Source organism: Notolepis coatsorum (assembly GCF_963971535.1).
Source record: "Notolepis coatsorum genome assembly, chromosome: 7".
In the NCBI taxonomy this organism is placed as follows: Eukaryota; Metazoa; Chordata; class Actinopteri; order Aulopiformes; family Paralepididae; genus Notolepis; species Notolepis coatsorum.
The window spans coordinates 11,370,109-11,387,113 of record NC_140171.1 but is presented as its reverse complement, the minus strand read 5'-3'; the positions used below and the strand labels follow the sequence as shown (position 1 = coordinate 11,387,113).

The 17,005-nt window shown below is 43.0% G+C and overlaps 1 protein-coding gene across 1 annotated transcript in view; it reads right to left on the bottom strand.

Annotated features, from left to right (window-relative positions):
* Positions 1-17,005, bottom strand: part of foxk1 (forkhead box K1) — a 45,714-nt gene that overhangs the window by 11,337 nt on the left and 17,372 nt on the right. The window contains exons 3-4 of the mRNA XM_084318166.1: positions 4,161-4,359; positions 590-736 (exon numbers count right to left, since the gene is read on the bottom strand). Of these exons, the coding sequence (XP_084174292.1) occupies positions 590-736; positions 4,161-4,359 (346 nt within the window). The remainder of the gene's footprint in view (positions 1-589; positions 737-4,160; positions 4,360-17,005) is intronic.

Sequence of the window (17,005 nt, the reverse complement as noted above, 5' to 3'; positions counted from 1 at the left end):
TATTAAATACTTTTTTTTTTATAGATACTAAATCTATATCTGTACATATCCCTTACGACTACTACCATAGTGTCTTTATACCTGTATCTCTGTACATATTAATACTACAACTCTGTACATACACCCGATTAGCACTATCACTATCACAAAATGAGTAGTACTCATTTATAAATTCTATACCCAGTTTAATCCCATTGTATATTGCTGTTGCACTTTACTGATACATTTGCACTCTCGTTGGCTGCCACACTTCTATTCATTGTACTGTACTGTACTTGTACTACGTGCTGTATGACGACAATACACCTGAATGTAATCTAATCTAAATTGAGTACTTGTACTGTACTTTGTACTATGTGCTGTATGATGATTGACAATACATCTGAATCTAATCTAATCTAAATTGAGTACTTGTATTGTACTGTACTTATACTACGTGCTGTATGATGACAATACATCTGAATCTAATCTAATCTAAATTGAGTACTTGTACTTGTATTGTACTGTACTTGTACTGCGTGCTGTATGATGACAATACACGTGAATCTGATCTAAGGAGCGCCACCCGGCCCGGGGGCACCCTGCCTACCTGCCAGCCCTTGTCTGCCGTGCGGTAGTAGGGGTAGTGTTTGGTGATGTGGGAGTAGATGCCGCTGAGGGTCAGCTGTCTGTCCGACGCCGAGGAGATGGCCTGGACGATCAGCTGGGCGTAGGAGTAGGGAGGCTTGGACTCGTCCTGGACCAGGAGACAGAAGAAGGACCCGTTAAAAACGTCAGGCGACCGAACGGAGTCAGTCCACTACTATGAGCGCCATGGGCGGTTTGTGGACAGAACTGTCTGTTTAATGGACAAAGCTGACGGAGGACTGTTTAGAATGGCCACTCGTCCTCCATGTTGGAAGAAACAAAGGTTGCTATGTGCACGACAACGGTTGCTATGTGTTGGTATGCGAGAACTCTTGTGTTTTATTACCCGATGTTGGAAACAAGTCACAGTGGAACAGTGACATCATGCGTTCCCCAACGCTGCGTTCCCAAAGCTTTACCTGCTCTACTGAACTTCAGCTCAGCTCAGGTTATTATCCCTGATGGGACACTTTGACTTGCAGTCAGGGGCACAAGATAAGATAAAACAACAACAACAAGTGCAGAATGTTTCTGCTGGACACATGTATACAGAACGCAATAACGTTATTCAATCAGTGTCGAAAGTGCAAAATGAGTTATCACACGGGGAACGATATTTAAAGTGCAAGGTTAAGTGTGTAAATTGAGCCGGGTTATTGCACACGGAATGACATTTAAAGTGCTGGGATTAAAATGTACAAATTGAGCACGGTTATTGCATGGGGAACAAAACAACAAGACTAGTCGTCTCCCTGTCCTTCATTGTGATTATTATTTCTTCCGCTTGTGTTTTATTCGTGTTTTAGTCGCTTTGGAAAGCGTCCCTTGGGGACGTTCATGAAAGGCACTATAAATATATTTATAAATATATAAATCCAAGCTATTATTATGATTATTATTATTACGCCCTGAGGGTGGAGTCTCACACTGGGAGTGAAGGGGGGGCGGGGGGGGGGGGTCTAAACCGTCCAATATAGACGTGGCCTTGTGGAGAGCTGGCTGGTCAGAGACAGCCGTGGGACGTCTATCACCTCAGCAGACACCTTCAGTGGTGCTTTCTATCTCCGCTGCTCACGTTACCGTGCCAAGCAACCATAGAAGAAGTAAGAGCAGATTCAATGAACGACTTGTAAGACATGCGACGTCATTCCCCTGTCGAACATTAAAAGCATTTTAACTTGCTGGGGAAGTACCACCGACGCTGTCCCTTCTCACGGGCCGCGTCAGAATTCACATCAGATTTCCGACGATTGTTTGATTGAAAATGTTATTAACAGATTGTAGAATGGGTACAATACAGTAGGGCTCAATACACACAATTGTTAAGGGGATGCAGACCAGAGAAAGACTTTCGTCTCGTTTACATCAGGGTCCCCCATTTTCAATTCATAATTGTCGATGACCGTTCCAAAGTATTTCTATTGTTCTCACAACAGTCGATGTGAGGAGGACCTCTGGTGAAGGTCTGAGACGACGAGTGAGGTGAGAAGGTTTCCTTCTGAAGTCGAAAGAAACGTGACGTTTTGTGGTAACCAACGTTCCAACCATGTTGGAAGAAAGGGAACTAACATACTTTTCGCACTATAAGCCGCACCTGACTATAAGCCGCAGCAGCTAAATTGAATGATGTGTACATATATAAGCCGCACTGGACTATAAGCCACAGGTGTTTTAATGTTTAATTACCATATGTAAGGGTTCGTGCACAGAGGGGATTGACGGGAAAGAGATGGCTGTTTGAGGAAGCTCCCATTTATTAACATTTGTTTAAACAGGAACGATAGCCAGTTTGCAGCTCCGGGTACAGTAGGTAGCAACGTTAGCGCTCATAACGTTAGCCAGTTAGCAGCTCCGGGTACAGTAGGTAGCAACGTTAGCTCTCATAACGTTAGCCAGTTAGCAGCTCCCAGTTTGCAGCTCCGGGTACAGTAGGTAGCAACGTTAGCTCTCATAACGTTAGCCAGTTAGCAGCTCCGGGTACAGTAGGTACCAACGTTAGCTCTCATAACGTTAGCAGCTCCGGGTACAGTAGGTACCAACGTTAGCTCTCATAACGTTAGCAGCTCCCAGTTTGCAGCTCCGGGTACAGTAGGTAGCAACGTTAGCTCTCATAATGTTAGCCAGTTAGCAGCTCCCAGTTTGCAGCTCCAGGTACAGTAGGTAGCAACGTTAGCTCTCATAACGTTAGCCAGTTAGCAGCTCCGGGTACAGTAGGTAGCAACGTTAGCTCTCATAACGTTAGCCAGTTAGCAGCTCCGGGTACAGTAGGTAGCAACGTTAGCTCTCATAACGTTAGCCAATTAGCAGCTCCGGGTACAGTAGGTAGCAACGTTAGCTCTCATAACGTTAGCCAGTTAGCAGCTCCGGGTACAGTAGGTACCAACGTTAGCCCTCATAACGTTAGCCAGTTAGCAGCTCCGGGTACAGTAGGTAGCAACGTTAGCCCTCATAACGTTAGCCAGTTAGCAGCGCCGGGTACAGTAGGTAGCAACGTTAGCTCTCATAACGTTAGCCAGTTAGCAGCGCCGGGTACAGTAGGTAGCAACGTTAGCTCTCATAACGTTAGCCAGTTAGCAGCGCCGGGTACAGTAGGTAGGCAGCATGTTGAAAGAGGAGCCCTGAGCTGCTCATACACTAGACTCTTGCCGTAATGGTTTGTTGACGTGAGGGGGAGGAGGAGGGGCAAGGCGTGCACTGCTGCAGCAGATTTAGGAGTCTGATCTGACGGTCACAGAGCTGAGGGAGCGTGCCCAGTTAGCTGTAAAAACCATAGATTAGCCGCACCGTTATATAAGCCGCAGGGTCGAAAAATGGGGGTTAAGGCCTCCGTGGCAGAAACGACTGTGGATGGTGCATTGCGTAGAAGGTTGCCGTTATCTTCTCTTTAGACAGACTCTGGAAGTGTTCCTCTATACATGGGACCTCCATGATCCTGACACCGAAAATCTGACAATCCAAATGTAAAATATATGGAAATCAGCTAGCTAGTAGACGAACAAGCAATGAAACTAGTTTGTCACAATTCAGTCAATTCTAGTGGTTCAATAATATATCCACAGCAACTCCTCCTCTCATGTACAGTATGAATAGTTCATGTACAGTATGAGTAGTTCATGTACAGTATGAGTAGTTCATGAGCGGTCGACCATCAAAATTCTCTCCTGCGTCCCGCAGCCGACCTAGTCCCAAGAACGTTCTAAAAAGGACCCATGTGTATTTTATGATAATTTGAAAATGGGGGACCCTGATGTAAACAAGACGAAAGACTTTCTCTGGTCTGCATCCCCTTGTATTGAGCTGTACTGTACCCATTCTGCAATCTGTTAAAGTTTTCAATCAATCAATCAATCAATATTTCCTGTTTGCAACGTTTGCTAATGCAATCGTTGACGGGAACTACATGAGGCTCCCCTCCAGCCGACTCCCCCCCCAGGTCCTCACCTTGGGGCTGTCCCCTCCAGCCGACTCCCCCCCCAGGTCCTCACCTTGGGGCTGTCCCCTCCAGCAGACTCCCCCCCCCCCCAGGTCCTCACCTTGGGGCTGTCCCCTCCAGCCGACTCCCCCCGCTGCTCGCCGCCGCCCCGTTGCTCGGCGACCCCTCGTCTCTCGACGGCCTTGGCCGCGTACTCGGCAGCCAATTGGAGATCAGAGGTGACGTTGCGCCCGTAGCGTCCGACTCCGTACCCCGATGAGCCCGCCCCTCGAGGACTGACCGGGCAGGAGTTGGGAACACTGGAGGAGGAGGGAAGGAACGTGGTGTCAGTGGTGACGGTGGAGGACAGTTATCCAGACAGACAAGAACACGTTAACAGCACTTTGTGTGTTTTCCACTGTTGATTATGAAGACACACACAGAGTTATCCAGACAGACGAGAACACGTTAACAGCACTTTGTGTGTCTTCCACTGTTGATTATGAAGACACACACACAGAGTTATCCAGACGGACAAGAACACGTTAACAGCACTTTGTGTGTTTTCCACTGTTGATTATGAAGACAGACAGAGTTATCCAGACAGACAAGAACACGTTAACAGCACTTGTGTGTTTTCCACTGTTGATTATGAAGACACACACACAGAGTTATCCAGACAGACAAGAACACGTTAACAGCACTTTGTGTGTTTTCCACTGTTGATTATGAAGACACACACACAGAGTTATCCAGACAGACAAGAACACGTTAACAGCACTTTGTGTGTTTTCCACTGTTGATTATGAAGACACACACAGAGTTATCCAGACAGACAAGAACACGTTAACAGCACCGTGTGTGTTTTCCACTGTTGATTATGAAGACACACACACAGAGTTATCCAGACAGACAAGAACACGTTAACAGCACTTTGTGTGTCTTCCACTGTTGATTATGAAGACACACACACAGAGTTATCCAGACAGACAAGAACACGTTAACAGCACTTTGTGTGTCTTCCACTGTTGATTATGAAGACACACACAGAGTTATCCAGACAGACAAGAACACGTTAACAGCACTTTGTGTGTCTTCCACTGTTGATTATGAAGACACACACAGAGTTATCCAGACAGACAAGAACACGTTAACAGCACTTTGTGTGTTTTCCACTGTTGATTATGAAGACACACACAGAGTTATCCAGACAGACAAGAACACGTTAACAGCACTTTGTGTGTCTTCCACTGTTGATTATGGAGACACACACAGAGTTATCCAGACAGACAAGAACACGTTAACAGCACTTTGTGTGTCTTCCACTGTTGATTATGGAGACACACACAGAGTTATCCAGACAGACAAGAACACGTTAACACTAACAGCACCGTGTGTGTTTTCCACTGTTGATTCAATCAATCAATTATGAGGACACAGTTATCCAGACAGACAAGAACACATTAACCCTTTCACTGCCACACGACAGAAGGTTAACCCTTTACAACCGGCGACCGTCGGTTGTGTGATAGTAAAGGCAGACTTTATTTTAATTTTTTTTTTATATATATGGTCCATTTGCATGTTCTTTGGTATCGGATTCTAGGAACATCTATGGATCTCAGGGAATGTATTCCCAGTGTCAGAAATACTGTGTCTGTTACTAGGCTTGAGTAAATTGTAATGAACCAAATGAGAATATCAATACAAAATTAATTATCTTCGACTGTGAATAACACCATGCAAAGATTTACCAGACCTGAAAAATCGAAGCAAATGAATAAATGGAAGATGATTAAACAGAAGGTTTTGTAGATACAGTACTGAATTCTGCCATCCGGACACATGCCATTTGAAATATGATTATAGAATATCAGGCCTAAAATGGTTATGCAATTAAAATGCGATTAATTAGATTAATTATTTACAAATCCTGTAATTAATTAGATAAATTTTTTTAATCGCCTGACAGCACTAATATATATACCAGCGTTTCCGTTAGCCGGTAATTACCGGTATTTGACTGGCAAAATCTGTTGAAGTCCGACATATTTAATCTCTCCGGTCTTAATGTCCGGTGAAAATAATTCCCTGAGTCTAAGCACAATTTGATTATTTGAATTGTATTAAAATAGGCTAAAATTAAATAGCCTATGCGATGAACGAAACAATCATTACATTTGTTTCATCGTTGCTTCTAATAATGACAACGACGTTGTCAGCGAGAGCTTAGTGCTGGGTGTGCGAACTTTTGTGAAGCTGCAGAGCCGGAGCAGCAGCAGCACAATGCAGTACTCCAGCAGTACTCCAATTCAGCCATTTTCAATTCAATGTTGGGTGGGGGGCGCTGCTGTGCGGTCCCCAGAAAAGAGCCAATAACAGCTGAATCTGCTGCTCTGCATCGACATACTCTCGCAAATAAGTCATTGGGAGGTGGAGAGAGAGAGAGTCGTCACGCAAACCCACGATAATGTTGCCGTCTCTCTCTGCCAAATTTCTCAGTTCTTCGCTTGATATAATTAATACAAATGTCCAATATAACGGAATTCGTTAGCTCATAAAAATGTGATTATAACAGACTGTTGTTTATTAATGTCGGGCGACTGCCCACAGACACCTATTTGATTTAAAGTCGGCAACAGCACGAGTCTCGGGACTTATTTTATTTGGAATATAATGACTTTATACGCAAAAGTAGCCTAGTTTTAAGTAAAAATATTATAAATCTACATGCCTTGATGATGTCATTCTTTTGTTTTGTTGTCATTCTTTTGCCTATCAATTGTTTTTAAGCTCAATAAACTCTGACCGGAATTTCTCTCATTTGACCGGTAGATTGAAATCTACCGGACACTGAGGCCGGCAACAATTTTTTCTAACGGAAACCCTGATATATACATCATGTGTAAACATAACACTGAATTACCGACGCAATCTTGTTGTAACTAAGAAATTAAACTGGAAAATAGGGATGCACCGAATGGGAAATTCTTGGCCGAAACCGATACCGAAAATAGAAAACAGTTGGCCGAAAACCGAAAGGCCGAAAATGATTCATAGAATAGAATTTTTTTTTACCAATGTTGTGGAACATTATGATTATGGAAAAATATGATTATGGCAAAACTTAACTTAAATAATAAATAATCACTATTATGGGTCCATAAAACATTTATTCAGCACTTCTGAATGCATACAGTACATTAATTCCATCTTTTCTCTGGCTTCGCAACGGACATCTGTGCTCTACTGAGCGCACCTTTCTAGTCCCCAGCTGAATGAGCTCACTTGACTCGGCACAGTAGACGCGTGACAGACAGACAGCGTCAATGTGAGAAACACAATCCCCCCCCCTCTCGCTCTGAATAATATGCATATTAGATCACTCAGTGATTAACCGCGACGGGCATATAGTAAATAAGGATATAAAAGCATGTTAAAGACGCATTTATTGGACGCGTTGCGCGCAGAGTTTACATAGAAACAGCGCGACTCCCGACAGCGCGACATCATCACAACAACACGCGAATAATATGCATATTAGATCACTCAGTGATTAACCGCAACGGGCATATAGTAAATAAGGATATAAAAGCATGTTAAAGACGCATTTATTGGACGCGTTGCGCGCAGAGTTTACATAGAAACAGCGCGACTCCCGACATCATCACAACAACACGCGAGGTTGTTAGGTTGTTTCTGTTTCGGTGATATATTTTCGGTGAAAAAACTTGCGGCCGAAAGCCGAAAGGCTTTTTTTGCCATTTTCGGCCGAAAACTTTCGGTGCATCCCTACTGGGAAATATAATAATTTTTGTACATGGATTACTAGATTTAAACTACAATACGTACAACTTGGGCATTTCCTGGTAAACAAGGTAAAAATGGCCAATAGAGAACATTAAGTACTTCACCTACAAACATAATACTGTTCTGACTGCACAATATCGATGTAATTTACCTCTTAAGCCCTAGCCATATTAAACAAGTAAATGGAATATTTATCTACTTCTACAAGGTCCATTTGTATGTTTGTGGTATCTAGGGACATCTATGGACCTCAGGGAATGTATTCCCACTCAGTGTCAGAAATATTGTGTCGGTTACTATGCTGAGTAAAAAAGAATTCCATCTTTGATGGTGAATAGCACCATGCTAACATTGACCAAAGGTGAAGACCATTCAGCACCTTCTTAAGATCAAGTGTACAAAAAAATCTAAGCAAATGAACTAAGGGCAGATGATTTACAGGAGTTTTGTAGATGATACAGTACTGAATTTTGCCATCCAGACACATGCCATTTGAAATAGGAATATAGAATATAAGGCCTATAAATAACTTTATTATGGCCAAGTTAACATCTATGGATCGGCCCAAATCTCCTCTTTCCAATGTCTGGATTTAGTACCACCAGGCACCCGGTACAGGGCAGCAAAGACCGTGAATGAAATCGACTGTAAGTACAGTTATTTTTGTATAATGTCCATAGCTCCGGGCTCCGCCATTTTTTACCGGATTGAAACAAGTTTTTTTCCTAGACGTTCATAGAAAGGTAAAGACAAATGTGCAAATTAAAGACTTTCCATTTAATTTAATGCCACTTTTTCCAATACAAATAAATACCAGGAAATATAGGCACTCTTTACTGTGAAATATATTAATTAAATACATTGTTGGTTGAAAATGAATCAGTGAGGCAAAATAACTGGTCGAGTTTAAGAACATTTGTCCAAATGTATAATTTCCAATGAATAATAACAAGGTTACATTTGTTGGACGCGGCTGGACAATGTGACAGAATTCAGTAGGCTGGTCTCAGCTGCAGTGAGGTGGAAACTGAAACAGACACCCTGAGCAACCAGCCCGTTTATTCAGCATACATTCAAGAGCACAGTACACAAACAGTCTAGTCTCTCTCTCTCTCTCACACACACACACAACCTTAACAAGAGCCGTGTTTGGAAAGATTACTGTAGCTCAGGTCCAGAGTGCTTTCAGTACGTAAAGTGATCATTAACCACACACACACACACACACACAAACAGACCCAAACACAGAGTAGGCTAATAATTAACTAGGTTTTATCTGTCGCGTTTGAATGACAACAGAGGAAAAAACCCAGCAACATGTTATATAACACACACACACATACACACACACAGGTCTCCTTCTGTTTATAAAGTAAACAATGGTTTCAGGGAGTCAGTGTGTGTTTTGATTTGCCTCCGGTGATAGAGAATTATACTGTAGTTACAGGAGTGTGTGTGTGTGAGAGTGTGTGTGACGTGTATGTGTGTGTGTGTGTTTTTATTTGCCTCCGGTGATAGAGAATCATACCGTAGTTACAAGAGTGTGTGAGTGTGTGTGTGTGACTGTGCGTGTGTGACTGTGTGTGTGTGTGTGTGTGACTGTGCGTGTGTGACTGTGCGTGCGTGTGTGTGCGTGCGTGTGTGTGACTGTGCGTGTGTGTGTGCGCGTGTGTGTGTGTGTGGGGGCCAGGACAGACAGACAGGGCCCTGCTGGTGTCTCTCAGCCTCAGAGGGAACAGAGGGGGGGGGGGGGGGGGGGGGGGTTCAGCTGAAGTTAAAGGGAAAATCCACCCTAAACTAGAATGCACGTGCGCAGGGCCACCTCAGGGGGTGTGCGAGCAGTGCAGTCGCACAGGGCCTCGCGGGAAGGGGGCCCTCGCACAAAAAAAAAGAAAAAAAAATTATTATTTTTTTTTATGAGGCCCCCCTTCCCGCGAGGCCCTTTTTCATCACAGACCTAAAATCTAGTTTTGCTTATATGCTTATATATTTCACATTAGACACGTTTGTAGAATGTGTCTGACTTGTTCCTGGCTCTGCGGCAGACACTCACTATTGGAGCTCTGGGGCTCTGCAGCAGACATACTATTGGTTTCAACGAAGGGAGGGGTTACATCATGTGTACGCCGGCGTGCGTCAGCTGCGTTTGACTATTTCGCGCGTGCAGCTTTGGAGGTTATGCTTAGTTATGCCAGCCAAGACGAAGAGGACGGTCATTCGGCAGATGGACTGAAGATGAAAGTTGTTGCATGTTAGACAGTTCAGTCAGGCTAGCCATGTCGGTTTAGCTAAAGGCAGGGACAGCTAGTTAGCTTTAGCTACGTTATAATATCGAGTGCTAACGTGTGGTTCAGTCGGGATAGCCATGATGATGTCGGCTAGTAGCTAGCTTAGCTAAAGGCTAACTAGCGTTAGCTAACCTAGAGAGAGCGCGTGCAGCATTGTTATGCCAAGATGAAGAGGACGGTCATTCGGCAGATGAACTTCGTCAACTCCACGCGGTTGTCTCCATCCTCTTGGACGTTTGGTGAGTTTTTAATGCACTCTATTCTATTCCCGCCATGGATATATATCTCTCTCTCTCTCTCTCTCTCGGGAGCCAAACAGGCCGGCTAGCTGTTGTAGCTAATGTTATATTCAGCCAAGCGGGCCGGCTAGCTAACGTAGCTAACGTTATATTGAGCCAAACGGGCCGGCTAGCTGTTGTAGCTAATGTTATATTGAGCCAAAGCGGGCCGGCTAGCTAACGTAGCTAACGTTATATTGAGCCAAACGGGCCGGCTAGCTGTTGTAGTAGCTAACGGTGTGTGGCCTGGTGTCAGTACCTGGCTACTCTATTTGCAGTTAGCCTATTTAGCTGATGTCGGCCATTGGCTCCTTGCTACTTTGTTTTCTCTGGTATAGACCCTCTTCTCTTTGGATTTAAGTGTTGATCTTTGTCCTTTTGGGTCTATGTATATTCATGTTGCCTTTGTGAAGTTATCTTTTCCTTCCGTTTTGTTCTTCCATTAAAAGTTGAATATACTTTAGGGGCTCATCTTTGCTTATCTCTCTCATACATGCTCTCTCTCTAACACACACACAGACATGCTCTCTCTCTCTAACACACAAGCTCTCTCTCTCTCTCTCTAACACACACAGACATGCTCTATATCTCTCTCTAACACACAAAATGACATGCTCTCTCTCTATATATTTCTCTCTCTTTCTAACACACATATACATGCTCTCTCTCTAACACACACACACAAACAGACATGCTCTCTCTCTATCTTTCTAACACACAGACATGCTCTATCTATCTCTCTCTCTTCAATTCAAATGGGCTTTATTTCACATTCTTGTATTTCTCCCAGTAGGTATGAGAGTTTTGAGTTATTGTCCATGTTTTCAAAGTCTCTTTGGGTGTTTGCAATTTGTGGGAAGTATATGTCTTGGTATAGTGGGCAGGTTGTTAAGAAGTGGAGCTCGAGGGGAGCTCCAGTAGCTCACCGCATATCTCGGCGCTATTTCTGCGTCGGGGAAAACCGTGCTGCGTCACGGATCTGGTGGACTCAGAGTTCGATTCCCGGACCCGCCGTCATTTGCCAGAATGTCTTACCCTGCTCTATATCCCGTTTCACCCTGTATCTGTCGGTCATGCTTGACCAGAAAAGCGATAAACGCTAAAAAAAATAAAGTTAAAAAAAAAATAAAAAAGAAGTGGAGCTCGGTTTCCACCTCATCTTGTGTGCAGTGGGTCTGTCTTCGCTTGGGAGCCAGGTCTGCCTATGGCGGCCTTTCTCGATGGCTAGGCTGTGCTCGCTGAGTCTGTACCTAGTCAAGGATCTTCTTAGTATTGGGTCAGTCACAGTGCTCAGGTATTCTGCCACTGTGTACTCTCTGTTTAGGGCCAAATAGCATTTCAATTTGCTCTGGTTTTGGGTTGTTTCTTTCCAATGTGTCTCTCTCTCTCTCTCTGGCCTTGCTCTGGTGGAGGGTCAGGGGCATTGCCGGGTCTGTGCAGCGATAACACTGTATATCGACTGTAGAACGGGAGCTCTCTCTCGCTTTCTCTCTTGCTATATGTTGACTGTATCATGCCCAGCCTCGGGCAGCGCTATTATTTAAGAATATGTTGACTGTATGAACCTTTTAGGGGGGGGGGGGGGCTCGCGTTTAAATCTTGCACAGGGCCTCGCATTTCTCCCAGGCGGCCCTGCACGTGCGTTGTTGCCATAATACCGTACACTACAGTTCAGTTTAGATTTGTGAATAATGAGCTGAACACCAGAGAGACGGGACTCTAGTGATGATGTCATCGAGGAGAAGGATCCTGGAGCCGCTCCGTAGACAGTATATGACTCAGATCAGTTCTTCACAACAGTGTGAGCGGCACAAATCACATTTAATCTTAACCCTTTCACTGCCACACAACATAAAGTTAACCCTTTACTATCACACAGACAGTCGTGTGGCAGTGACCGTCTGTCATGTGGCAGTGAAAGGGTTAACCTTCTGTGTATTGTCGCAGTGAAAGGGTTAACCGTTTGGTAGTGCAGCAGTGAAAGGGTTAAAAGAACACGCCAACATTTGGGGAAATTAGCTTATCGTCTTCTCCAGAGAGAGACAAGAAGATCGATTTCCAGTTTCCTCTCTGTGCGTTCAGTAGAAAGCTATCTGGCTGCACGTTATAGCCTAGCTTAGCACAATGAATGGAAGCGGACATGGCCGGTTAGCCTTCGGGAGAGGTGTTAGTTAGGGATGTCCCGATCCGATCACGTGGGTGGTCGGGATCGGGGCCGTTCACATGATTTTTCGAAGATCGGGATCGAAAAAAAAAAAAAAAAAAAATCTGGATTTTTTTTTCAACAAACATGACCATGTTCACGTCTTAAACTCATACCGAGGCCTTAGTTTTGGTTTTAAATTGCATATCATCATTCATTTATTTATTGTCACACAGCGCAGACGAATTTTGCCATAACAAACCAATAGTATCCAGCTGCAGAACAGCAGACCAGCCACACTCTCAGACCCAAACGCATTTCCTTTGATTTAATTATACATCAAATGATTTATGTCAAGGATTGCAATGCCTCGCTTGAATGAAGTTAACTTTTCACCTGGATAACGGCAACATTCAGGGTGAATGTAATGTGAGAAATTGGGATAAAAAAAAAATATATATATATATATATATATATTATATATATATATATATAAAAAAAACGTTTACCGTATAAGTATTTGGAGTGATACTTCTGTCCGAGCAGAACTTGAGGGAACGTCTCATAACCGGTCTGTGTTTGAAAGCATAATTGAAAGAAGAGATGTCTCTCTTTCACCTACTCCCCCTCACCGCTGGTATCATCTGCTCGTGAATTAGCTGGCCTCTGCACAACCCGTAAATTAAACCATAAACTGTGTCCTCCACGTTTACAACCATCATCTTTATTGTTAATTTGCGTGTCAGTTCAGGAGCAGTGACCAGTTCACACTGGAATCTGATATCGACCACATTAAAATAATATATAATAATAATAATAATGTGAACAGCCGAACAAAGAAACCGGATCTGAGCAATAAATCAGAATTGAGCACTAAAGCTTGCAACGTGAACATAGCCTTAAAACACCCCCCCCCCCCCCCCCCCACACACACACACACAAATATTGACGTTGTCATGGTGCTTCCATTCAATTTCCATCACAGATTCTTTAGAATACTGCAGCAATGTAATCTTCTCAGGTTTACAAATAATTTAAAAAAAAAAACTGAAATATTGTTGATGACTGTATGGTAAAAATGCATATATTTGTGTTTGTTTATTCGTTTGGTTTTGTAAATGTATAATGTAAATTCTTTATATAAGATTTATTTGAGATTTTTAATAGCATATAGTATTTGTGTGGATGTACATGTATAGCGGTATACCTGCTAACCAACCACCACACCAGTCACCCACTAGGTCCTTAGATTCGACTACTAACCAACAGGAGAGGTCACAGAGAGGTCAGATGCCATGTAGAGGTTTAGTGACTCTCGTTTCCTTTGCTCTGATCTTATCATCACAGTGTGGCCCAGGGAGCAGCAGGGATCTCTCTCTACACAGAGACAAGACCCATCAGGGCAGCGCTGGTCATTCATCCAAACGGTATCAACATCACAACATGGCTGACTTGCTGCAATTTACAAATCACATCGGTGGCTGTGAGATTTCAGATTTTCAAGGCAAAAATGTGTCAAAATAACATTGTAAATAGGGTGCTGCAGAGACTTCTAATCCTTGTTCACACTCTAAAAAACATAATACATTTTCAACATTTTCTTCAATGCAAAGGAAAATTAAGCAAAGATCATCATTATCGCTCATATTGTGAATCATCGTCATTGCAATATCTGTCAAAAGACTCTTCTTTGGACCTGTCCTCATGACTGTGTAGTGATGGTAGTCTCTCTACCCTCTCTCACTCGTGACTGTGTAGTGATGGTAGTCTCTCTACCCTCTCTCACTCATGACTGTGTAGTGATGGTAGTCTCTCTACCCTCTCTCACACAGACACATGACTGAGTTGTTATGATAGTCTCTCTCTCTCATGACCGAGTTGTTATGATCGTCTCTCTCTCTCATGACCGAGTTGTTATGATAGTCTCTCTGCTACGGCTGTCTTAAATTCAAATATGAAAATAAAATTAGAATATAAAGAAATTAAAATCGAATCTCGGCCCCGAAGCTTCGAATTCCAAAAAAAATATTCGAAGGTCAGCCCTACTCTCTGCCCTCTCTCTCTCTCATGACTGAGTTGTTATGATAAGTCTCTCTCTCTCTCTCTCTCGTGACTGAGTTGTTATGATAAGTCTCTCTCTCTCTCTCGTGACTGAGTTGTTATGATAAGTCTCTCTATCTCTCTCTCTCTCATGACTGAGTTGTTATGATAAGTCTCTCTCTCTCTCATGACTGAGTTGTTATGATAAGTCTCTCTCTCTCTCTCTCATGACTGAGTTGTTATGATAAGTCTCTCTCTCTCCCTCTCTCTCTCTCTCATGACTGAGTTGTTATGATAAGTCTCTCTCTCTCTCTCTCCCTCTCATGACTGAGTTGTTATGATAGTCTCTCTCTCTCTCTCTCTCATGACTGAGTTGTTATGATAGTCTCTCTGCCCTCTCTCTCTCTCTCTCTCATGACTGAGTTGTTATGATAGTCTCTCTCTCTCATGACAGAGTTGTTATGATAGTCTCTCTCTCTCTCTCATGACTGAGTTGTTGTGATAGTCTCTCTGCCCTCTCTCTCTCTCTCTCATGACTGAGTTGTTATGATAGTCATGAGAGAGAGAGAGACTATCATAACAACTCAGTCATGAGAGAGAGAGAGAGAGAGAGACTGAGTTGTTATGATAGTCTCTCTCTCTCTCTCTCTCATGACTGAGTTGTTATGATAGTCATGAGAGAGAGAGAGACTATCATAACAACTCAGTCATGAGAGAGAGAGAGAGAGAGAGAGAGAGAGACTGAGTTGTTATGATAGTCTCTCTCTCTCATGACTGAGTTGTTATGATAGTCTCTCTCTCTCTCATGACTGAGTTGTTATGATAGTCTCTCTCTCTCTCATGACTGAGTTGTTATGATAGTCTCTCTCTCTCCCTCTCATGACTGAGTTGTTATGTTAGTCTCTGCCCTCTCTCTCTCTCTCTCTCTCTCATGACTGAGTTGTTATGATAGTCTCTCTCTCTCATGACTGAGTTGTTATGATAGTCTCTCTCTCTCTCTCTCTCTCTCTCATGACTGAGTTGTTATGATAGTCTCTCTCTCTCTCATGACTGAGTTGTTATGATAGTCTCTCTCTCAGTCTCTCTCTCATGAGTCTCTCTCTCTCTCTCATGACTGAGTTGTTATGATAGTCTCTCTCTCTCTCATGACTGAGTTGTTATGATAGTCTCTCTCTCTCTCTCATGACTGAGTTGTTATGATAGTCTCTCTCTCTCTCATGACTGAGTTGTTATGATAGTCTCTCTCTCTCTCTCATGACTGAGTTGTTATGATAGTCTCTCTCTCTCCCTCTCTCATGACTGAGTTGTTATGATAGTCTCTCTCTCTCATGACTGAGTTGTTATGATAGTCTCTCTCTCTCATGACTGAGTTGTTATGATAGTCTCTCTCTCTCTCTCATGACTGAGTTGTTATGATAGTCTCTCTCTCTCTCATGACTGAGTTGTTATGATAGTTAGGGATGCACCGAACATTCGGCCACCAAAAATTATCCGCCGAAAATGGTTAAAAAGGCTCTTTCGGCCGAAAGGGTTTTAGCACCGAAAATATATCACAGAATGTCAAAGAACAGGGATACGTAACGTTCGTAACCGAAAGTGTTGTTGTGATGACGTAATCAAAACGTGCAACATGTAACGTGAGCAACTTGGCAGCTCTTCCTGCATTCTGCAGCCTGTGATAACTAACTCCTCTTGGGAGTCGCTCTGTTTCTATGTATAAACTCCGCGACCGCGAGCAACGCATCGAATAAATGCGTCTTTAACATGCTTTATATCATCACCATTACTATATGCCCCGTCGCGGTTAAAACATTTTGAACTAATGTTAGCGTTAAGCTAGCTAACGATTCCATTCCCCTTTGACCCGTCTCTCGTAAGCTACGTCATCCCCCGCTAAGAGTCATGGGAGATGTAGTAAATACAACAGTCCTGTGTGTGTGTCTTTATGCAGATCGTTATGCAGTTTTAAAGCACCTTGGCTTTGTTCTGAATGCACTTTGTTGTAGTTATCCTACAGAGAAAAGAAAATGCACTTGACTTTAATGCACATTTTGTTGTATGCAAAGAGAAAATGTTTAAATTGTACAATCTTTCAGCAGTCAGTCTGAAATGAATGTATGCATTCAAAAGTGCTGAATAAATGTTTTATGGGCCCATAAGTGATTAATAATATTATTTAAGTTAAGTTTTGCCACAATCATGTCTTTTGCCATAATCAGGTAGCTGAAAAAAAAAGAAATACATTATATATATATTTATATGAATCATTTTCGGCCTTTCGGCATTCGGTTTTCCGCCAACTCTACTGTTCACTCATCTCACCTTATATCAGTTATTGTGTTGAAGTATGGGGAATACTTATGGGACCAATATAAAACCATTATATATACTACAGAAGAGGGCTGTA